Genomic DNA, 9,304 nt, shown 5'->3' with positions numbered 1-9,304 from the left:
AAAAATTGTACATGAAATAAACTCTTACACCAGTGCAGAACAAGTCTTGACCAAAGGTAAACGTGCAAAAAAATATCATGAAGATGTATGAGAGAAGTGGGCAAACCTTTTAATACTTCATGAGAAGAACTCGATAATTTAATACATTTGTACAATCACTCCTATTTCTAGATCATTTGTACTGACCACGTACAACCATTTCATCACCATTGGGGATTCTTGTCAGAAACATAAAAACATAAACAAGTACAACAACAAAAAAGAAAAAGCATATGTTTTCAAAAATCTTTTATTTTATCTACTTATATTAAATTGAATGTACCTTGGCTTTCATGTGGCTGATTTTAGAAGGTCTAAACATTTGTCAGTATAGAAAGTACCTGGACATGTTGAGATGAGGCCCATTTGACGGGCTCTGTTTTAGTTCCTCAACAAACATGAAAACGGAGTCTTTCCAGCTGTGAAGCTTTCCCTGAAAGCGGTTCTCACATTGAAGCAATGTGTTGCTCCACAGGTCGCACCTGCAGTACCTCAGCAAAGCCTTGTCCAAACCAGCAGGTGATGTCAGCCGTGTCCAGGGTGAAGAAGAAGAGTCTGTCTCTGCAGCGTGTCCTCCTGTAGACTGACCGTGGGTCTGCTGACAGCACCCCTCTGATAGCGGCAGCAGCTTCCTCTGGACTGCGAAGGAACTTGAACCTGGGTCTGTCACTTTCAGAGGGCCCTGTGTGACATGTGGGTTGGTGGTGTTTTTTGTTTTGTTTTCAATGGCAGCACTCTTTCATCACACAAATCATCATGCATTCATTATTTTTGAATATTAATCCTGCAAGCTGTATATACTGTAAATAGACATGTATACATGCATATACCGTGCTGGGCCACGCGTTTCACATCCATTTTTTCACCTCCTTGTATCTACATACTAGTTCTGTTATTGTTGATGGTTTTGTTCAGCTTTGTCGTCCTTCATTTCAGTTGTATGTCTATTTGTATTCCTGTAAATTGCTGTCTGTAAGGTCATTGTGAGCAACCTAAAGGGTCAACATTCCTAATGTGTGAACACAAACTTAGCCAATAAAGCAGATTCTGAATGACTGTTTTCATAGTCATCTCTTTCACAGCAGCACCCCCTTGTGGACAAAAACACAACCTCGCCCTATTACCTGGAAGTTCGGTTTACCTGACAGGTGTTTGGGACGGAAGTCTGCTAACTCCCTCTCAGCCTGAGGAGTGAAGCGCACCTCCAAACTGCTAACAGGAGGCTCTCTGATCCAGCCAGCAATGGCGCTGTAGGCCTCCTCTCCGTAGCAAGGGTGGTCCACAGTGGCATCTGGTGGTTTGGTTTTGGGAGAGTCTGAAACTTCATCCTCTCTTGCACAACTCAGCTGGCAAAGGTCCCTTTGGGTCACATAGGCCTCGGCCTCCTCCAGCACGTCGTTTAGATCTTTGTGGAGCGAAAACTGAGCACTGACTGACTGAGAGGAATCTGTGACTGAAATATCAGCTTCAGATTTGTCTGTTGAGAGGAAACTACAAAAGTCATCATCATCATCATCACTTCTTTCTGTTTTTAGGCCTGACTGATCATCACAGTCTTTTTGGAGGTTTAATATATCTGTTGTCTCATCTGAGCTCATCCTGGAGTCGGGGTTGTCGTACTCTGGGATGTAGGGTTTGATGTCCAGGACTGGGGTTCCAGCAATCATGTCAATGTTTGAAAGATGTATTGTATCCCCTACAAAATAAAGGTGGGACAGCAGCAGGTTACATTTGACAGCTGAACATTTACACTTGTAGTATATTTAAATAAAATGCACGCAGGAAAAAAATATAATCTATACATTAGTGTAGTCGAGCATTAAGATTTTACACTCTGCCAAATATGTACATAGGTCCTCATAAAGACACAAACACGCATTTTGCACACAATCAACAATTGAAGACACATTTTTGTTAATCACACTCACCTACTATTTTATCAAGTCTGGCTAGAGTTAGGCCCAAGGCATTTGGTCGGTGGGGACTGCGTGTCGAGTACACACCAACTCTCTGACCGTTGAGTCTAGGAGGCTTCACTTTGGCTTTGTAACTCAAGTGCCCATTTTTGTGAAAGAGAAAGATGATCCTGAAGAGACCAAATGGGGAAAACACACATATGAAATAAACAGTGGATACACAGAGTTTGTATGTGTGCAGAGGCGGTTTTGTTGAAATTGGCTGAAGAACATATACAAAATGGGAAAATAAATCCTAATTCCATCGTCGGGTTGGCAACGAAAAACATATACTGCTTCTGTCAGAGGAATAAAAAAGCTACTAAATATTACCTGAAAAGTGCCAAATAAAGTTTATTCATACAGTGTTAACACCAGTCGGATATGGCTTCATACGCTCTTATTAGACAGGTGAAAGGACAACTCATTCAAGCAATGAAAAGTCAGCGGCATTAGACTCAAATGGCTCTATTAAAAATGCATTTTAACAAGTTTGCTTTGATGCCATCAAACCATAAAATGGAATGCCTTTATGTAGACTTTTAATACCAACTGCATATGTATCCCCTGAAGGTCCGAATTAAATAAAGTTTCTAGGCACACCTCAAAAATCCGCATTCCAAACTTACAGCGCTTCAATAAGAGGATAATCTAAACATTATTATTACGAGTTATTGTCAGTGGACTGAAAAACATTGCTTCAAAACCAGCAGCAATGCCTTTTGCTTATATTTTGTGTAATAACAACCCAAAACCACACACTGGACTTTGAAAGATATACAGTATAAACACATGCATGAGACATACCAGACATGGGAGTATTGCTCCAGACCCACCAGAGCGTGCTCAGGGTTATTGAAGACACTCTGCTGGATGCAAAGTTCGGCCCTTGAGGGGCCACAAATGGTGGGCTGTCTGGGTGTCCCATTCTTCACAGAGAAACAGGAAGTGATGTAACCAATCGGGACGGTCTGGATGTTTCCTGTAGAGTCACAGAGATAACATTGTTTCAATTTATAACATTTTCATAAATGTGTAACACAGACGCATCTTTCCTTACAATATTTTACTGCTTATGTACAACATAGTAGCCAGTAACCATTCATTTATAGCATGTGTGGGTTTGTTATCTACTTTCAGTATTACTGAACTACACATCTACATCTCATTCATTATCTTTGTGCAACTTACCAAGAAGCAGCCTTACCAGTAACCTTGTTTATTTTGTTGGCAATTTATATATTATCTCTTTATTGATATTTTTTTATACTTGCACCTTTATTGATATTTTCTATTTGCGCTCTTTTCTGCTATGAACTACAACTGCTGCAGTGTTTCAATTCCAATTTTATTTTAGTGCTGAAACCGTGAAATCAAATAACTGACATTAAAACAATAAGACTTCCTGCAATTTGATCACTACAAATTTAATATTTTCAGATTTTGGACTGACAAAAAAAGCTAATTCATGATGTCGCTAACCGAGATAATCAGTCATGGTGTACTAATCAATTAATCCAAATAATACCAGACAGACTAATAGATACTGACAAAATACACACATGTATACACATATATTTATTTTACGATAAAAACTAAAAATCCTTTGGGATGAAGCAAGTTGTAATGTTTCTTATCTGATATGATGAGATGAATTAGTATAAAGTATATGCGATAATAAAGTCGGACATAGTGTAGATGTTTTTTCTGAGGATATTCTGAAAGAAAACCTCTTATTTCATCTTTATTTACATTATTATCGTGGCTGGCTTTGCAGTTGTACTAATGGTATTCACCTTGCTCTAGTGCAGCCTGTGGGGATGCTGCTGGTGAAGACGGTGGTGGTGTCTGGTCTGTATCAGGTTCACAGAGTCCAATCTTTGACACAGCAGACTGAATGGATATCATGTGTTTGCGATGACCTCGAACCGCACTGTCCAACATCTGCCTGTCAAAAAAGAATCAGATAAAAGTAAATACTATGTCAAAAGAAATACAAATACAATGTAATGAATGGCATGTGAGCAAGGAAGCACAGACATTGCAATACAACTTGTGTATATCAATAACACGTCTAAAGAAGATGACAGCCAAAATGTTTATTAACGCCATGTCTGAGGAAAGACATATATGAACTTAGTTACAGCTGTTATAAAGGTTAATGGACCCTCTACCTCAAGTTCTTTATTTCCTTTCTCATCACGGAAATCTGCTGATTCAGTTTAGTAACGTGATCGCCGCAGCAGTCACACAGAGGACTCATCTTACTCAAATATAAAGGAGGACAAAAAGAACAGAATCAGTTAGCTTTCAGCTAGCTGGCTAAACAGCAACAAACCGTGGACGAAACACGTGGGAGTTTCTCAATGCGGAAGCACGAGTTTGACTTCCTGTTGGCCAACCAGGAGTGTTCCAGGTGACAGCATACCTGACAATCTGAGCAGGGGAACGTTCTGCTTATCGATACCTTACAGGCTTACATTGGGTATATTGGGTATTGTAATGTAGATAGAAAACTCGACTTGCAGCTAACACATGTAAATTACGTATTCGTGTTGCAGAAGTAATTGATACATTTGCACCAGTTTTGCAGCCCACTGCATGTTTAATTATTATTTTATTTTATTTATTTTTACAACACAGTAATTTCAATTATTAATATAAAAATATATCAGTTTCTTCATATATAACCGACATGACCAAACATCACATGATGGTTCCACTGCATGTTTTATATCAGCAGAGGTCAGCCAAGAGTAATGTCACCCTCATCGTTTTCTTTTTCTTTTTTTTAAATAAGCTTTATTTATGAATACAGAAGGAATATTACTATTCATAATGTAATGTTATTACTAGTAGTCGTACATTTTCCATCATTGTTCTGCTTACAACTTTCATTATATGAATCATTTCTGTCATATGCATTGAATGTGTTGTAACTCTGTTATGTCGTTCATTCGGTACACATGCCATCTATTGCACTTCTGTCCATCCTGATAGAGGGATCCCTCCTCTGTTGCTCTCCCTCAGTTTTTCCTGTTCTGATGTGTGGGTCCCGGGACAGAGGATGTCACATGTGTACAGATTGTTAAATTGGGATTTGTGATTTTGGGCTATACAAAATAAATTGAATTGAATTGAATAACCAACCGAAAATTGTACAATATGGTCAGTGGTGGTACAAGTGCTGCTTTGATTATTTGCATTAACTTTAATTCTACTACATATCAGAAGGAAACATTGTTCTGCTTTTATCTTACAGCTTGTCTACAGATTAAAATGTTACATATACAAGAAGAGATCAACTTATAATACAGTGTAGTTTTATAAATGAAGCAGAATAAAGTAGTTACATTGGCTCCACCTCGCCAGCTACAACATTAAAATCCTGCCTACGTAGTAATGCATCAGTAATGATATTCAAATAGTATTATGTATAATAATATTACACTGACAGGGGGCCATTCTTCTGCATAATGAACACTTTCATTTTTCATGCTTTGAATACATTTTTGAAAATATTCATTTTGAATGCATAACTTTTGGTTGCAATGGAGTATTTTTACATTATGGCATAGTTATTTTAACTGTAGGCTCCAAATAGCCTCCACCTCTGTATATAGTATTAGGTTAAGTATTACCAGCCAAATACTGTTACACAGGCCTGTACAAACAAGGCACAGATGAAATACAGACATACAGATATTCTGTTAACACTGTAAGCAATAATGAAATAGACTTTTTGCATTTAGCCATGAATAAATCCATGACACTATCATAAGAGCCTGTACAAAAACACCAATATAATCTATTGTATCAATGTATCATTAATCATGTATATCTAACATTATAATAAAGACAATTATGACCACAGTCAGATGATTGTAAGCAGTGTATTTTATTAGGTGAACAACTTTTTACAAAATTCTATCAAATAAATCCGTAATTACAAATACATCATCCCCAGTGATTTATACCCTTTACTCTTAAATAAAAGCAAGCAAAATTTGCTGTTTACTGAATACAAAATACAAAAAAATAATTAATGAGCTTCGCAGTGAAGAACAAACCAGAATAAATAAGCATACATGTTTGTTTTGAATTGATACATTTGTCAAATAAGCAATGCATATGCTCAGTATGTTTGTTCTCTTTAACCAACAGGCTGCACACTAACCAAAATAACACTCGGATACAAACTGTGATCAGAAAAGAAGCAAGTCTGAGCCGAGGCAGTATCTGAAAAGTGTGTTTTAGAAAATTAGAATACATTTCCTGGGAAATATTTTTGTGGAGGAGGCGTCGGGGACAAGGTTGGAATTGAGAACATTTCCTTTTGTTCAGGTACGTTGATCAACGACGTCCCAATCAAATCTAAAAAAAGACAGGATACAATTCATATTAGGACAAAATGAAAACTCTTCAACAATACGTAATGCAATCCACACCATTCATTCTCCTTGCTGTATCATTTTCATCTTTAATACCTTCATCGGCTCTTTTTTCAGGAAATGCAGAGAAGTCCTCCTCCTCATCTGGGCCCAAGTCCTTAATCAGGACCTGGTCAAGGGCCACTTTGCCTTGTAACTCTGCGGAAAGGGTCTCCATCTGAGGAGGAGCTGCTGCAGGACCAGGTGCTGCAGTTGGAACAGGGGCTGGAGTCAGGACTGGGACTGGGACTGGGACTGGAACAGCATCTGGAGCCAGAGCTGAATCTTGAACAGGGACTGGAGCCGTATCTAGAACTTTGACGGGAGATGGAACAGGAGGTGAGAATGAAAAAAGCGCTGGAGTCGGGTTAACTGGTGCTGGAGAAGTCAGAGTAGGAGCAAAGATGGATCCAAGCAGTGGCCGAGGTGCAGGGGCAGCAGGGACAGATGAAGGTTGTGATTCCACATCAAGTAAAGGGGATAGAGAGCCTGGTGTTTGATCTGGGATGACCTCAGCAGGTTCAGGGACCACCACCGCAGGAGCTTCCTGAGGCAGTGCTGCCTCCTCCTGAATGACAGAGGTCTCCGGCGTGGGCTCGCTCTTCTTGGGCCTCCCTCTCCTCTTTGTGCCACTCTCGGCCCTGGGTCTTTTCCTCTGACTCTCCACCCTGAGCGAGTTCAACAAATGAAATCAACCTCCTAACAGTGGGCATTGATACAGCTTTCTGTGGTGCTTTTGCAAAGCTAATAGTACAAAGTCCTTGATCTGGATCTGGGGCGTCAATAGAAACACAAGAGCAACCTTTGGTTTCCTCTTGCTCCATATTGAATATAAAGCAGAGGAATGATAAGCAGCTGGAGTGCTGATAATGATTTAACCGTGCATTGTGAAGTATAGTGTTATATAGAAGCCAGTTTTGTTAATAAAGCCTTCTGATGCTAACATCTTTACTCTCCATGGCATTAAAACAATGATGTACTGTATCATTACTGGGTTGTACTGTATATTTTGTCTGCACTGCTAAACCTATAATGGTTACTCCAAATAAAGATAGCTGTAAATGTAGGTCACTGCACTAACATTGGCTAATCCTTTCTGTAAATTTACCCAAAAACCCACAGGTTAGTCTCCTTTTCTTCTGCTTCTGCTTTTCTCTTCCTGAGAAGATCCCTGTCCCGCAATCGACAACGGATTCCACCTGTGAAACAGAGAAACAACGAGGGCAGCATGAAACCAAAGAGCAGTATTTTTTTATGCATGACCAGAGAATGTGGTGGGAGACTGATGGCGTATAAAGATGTGGTTCTTTCAGCTTCAAAGATACAGAAAGAGTAGTAACAGTAGCTTAGCTGTTGATTAAAGTATATCACACAGTATGCAAATGAATAACTGGCACACTCAACTTTCTAGTGTGGAAATACTGAAATAGACTTAATTTCAAAAAGAAGAGAAGTAAATCTTAAAAGTTACCTTGGTCTTCATTCGAATTTTGATATTCCGACACTTGTTTCTCTTGCTGCAACGTCTCCTCCATTCTGAGTCCTGCTATGAATGAATTCAACTCATTGAAGGCGGGCAAGCACAGAAATGAAGACAGAATAACTTCTGACTGTTTTCTTTTCCCACCCCTAAATGAATTATCTGGTTAACCATTACCATAGTGCTGGAAGAGTTCTTGCAGCTTTGGTCTTATCGTATTTGTAAAGCTGGTGGAGTTGGCACAGCTTTGACAGAGAGAGAAAAAAATGACTGGAGCAAGTTGTGTGATGGTAGCGTGTGATAAAATATGTATGAGGTAGAGGGGGAGATAAAGTATTAGGCTTATTAGACTAAAATGTTGTCTTAATTAAACTAGTAACATAAAAAGAAATTCAGTTTTGCATGCATGTTTATGTGCAAGCCAGCAGCTGATAGTGAAGCTGTGGCAAAAGTATATTGTGATTGAATTTATATAGACAATTATTCAATGTCTAAATTACCTAATATCGTTGGCAGGCACTAAACAGTTCCACAGTTCTGAATATGAAATAAATGAGCCAATATTCCAAACCCCTGCGTGTTTCTTTTTGCATAAATAATAATAATCACCAATAAACATACTAAAAACTGTCTTTTTTCTAATAAAGCAATATATCATGAAGTACTTTGGGTCGACTGCTGTGTTGAAAAGCCACTAGACCGCCCGACACCAAGCAAGGAATCCTGTCTTCAACCGGAGTGGAGGCATCTTATCTCACAGATGGAGAGCTGCTCAGTTGGGGCGTGTTCTCAATCTTCTCTCAGCACATTGATGTGTGTGTTTGAGCCACTCAGAGAAAGAAGCTGTCCTGCAGAGTAAATAACACTCTGCTGCCAATTGCCTCCAGTGCTGTAGGGGAAATGTTGAGGGTCTCTTGGTTCAATTCAAGAAGCTTCTTGTAAATTCACACTCACTTTGTAACATTATAGTAAGAGAACTGTGTTTCAATCTAAACTACTCTCTGTTGAATTTGTGACTGTTGTGGAAAATGTGCTCATTCACCTGTTTTGCCCCGGTTGGAATTCAGTTTTTAAAAATCATCTTGGAAGGCCATACAATGCCAAGTATAACCTCCTTCTCTGGGATGCACTGACTGAGATGAACAAACTGTCCCATATATTCAAACAGAAACTGACACACACACACACACTCATTGAAACTACCATGAACATTTAGCAGCACCTTCAGTATCAAGGTCAACTTCCAGCTGTTTAAAAAGACCCCAGGCTGTACAGTTAACTCTTCAGCTGATAACAGACACACGACTGGACTCCTTCCATGTGTGCACATCTTTTCCAAATGACAGATTATTATCAGCATTACAACCACATGCAGTAATGGCTGTCACTCACCCACAGCC

The 9,304-nt window shown here is 39.2% G+C and overlaps 2 protein-coding genes across 3 annotated transcripts; both read right to left on the bottom strand.

Annotated features, from left to right (window-relative positions):
• Nucleotides 1-104: 104 nt before the first annotated feature.
• trmo (tRNA methyltransferase O) lies at nt 105-4,318 on the bottom strand. The gene is made up of 6 exons (XM_079158867.1): nt 4,169-4,318; nt 3,791-3,942; nt 2,802-2,976; nt 1,968-2,125; nt 1,181-1,735; nt 105-721 (listed from the first exon to the last, which is right to left on the bottom strand). Exons 1-6 carry the CDS (start codon nt 4,255-4,257, stop codon nt 486-488), a joined length of 1,365 nt encoding a protein of 454 aa, XP_079014993.1. The 5' UTR covers nt 4,258-4,318; the 3' UTR covers nt 105-485.
• Nucleotides 4,319-5,879: 1,561 nt separating this feature from the next.
• On the bottom strand, nt 5,880-7,993 carry hemgn (hemogen). 2 transcript variants are annotated; one of them, XM_079158868.1, is made up of 4 exons: nt 7,896-7,993; nt 7,533-7,623; nt 6,482-7,092; nt 5,880-6,368 (listed from the first exon to the last, which is right to left on the bottom strand). In XM_079158868.1, the coding sequence occupies exons 1-4, from the start codon at nt 7,957-7,959 to the stop codon at nt 6,256-6,258; spliced, it is 879 nt and encodes a 292-aa protein (XP_079014994.1). In that variant the 5' UTR covers nt 7,960-7,993; the 3' UTR covers nt 5,880-6,255. The 2 variants fall into 2 exon arrangements, with proteins under 2 accessions (XP_079014994.1, XP_079014995.1); XM_079158869.1 differs by having other exon boundaries at nt 7,545-7,623.
• Nucleotides 7,994-9,304: the final 1,311 nt, after the last annotated feature.

Source organism: Pholis gunnellus (genome assembly GCF_910591455.1).
Source record: "Pholis gunnellus genome assembly, chromosome: 5".
NCBI lineage: Eukaryota > Metazoa > Chordata > Actinopteri > Perciformes > Pholidae > Pholis > Pholis gunnellus.
The sequence above is the reverse complement of the archived record's forward strand: the minus strand, read 5'-3'. Positions and strand labels throughout refer to the sequence as shown.

Coding starts and splice junctions, on each gene's coding strand:
- trmo (XM_079158867.1), bottom strand. CDS start 4,257: ATGAGTCCTCTGTGTGACTGCTGCGGCGATCACGTTACTAAACTGAAT. Junction 3,943..4,168: donor AAGGAAATAAAGAACTTGAG/GTAGAGGGTCCA, acceptor CTTTTTTGACAG/GCAGATGTTGGACAGTGCGG. Junction 722..1,180: donor CCGTCCCAAACACCTGTCAG/GTAAACCGAACT, acceptor CATGTCACACAG/GGCCCTCTGAAAGTGACAGA.
- hemgn (XM_079158868.1), bottom strand. CDS start 7,959: ATGGAGGAGACGTTGCAGCAAGAGAAACAAGTGTCGGAATATCAAAAT. Junction 7,093..7,532: donor ACTAACCTGTGGGTTTTTGG/GTAAATTTACAG, acceptor GAACTCGCTCAG/GGTGGAGAGTCAGAGGAAAA. Junction 6,369..6,481: donor TGAAAAAAGAGCCGATGAAG/GTATTAAAGATG, acceptor GTCTTTTTTTAG/ATTTGATTGGGACGTCGTTG.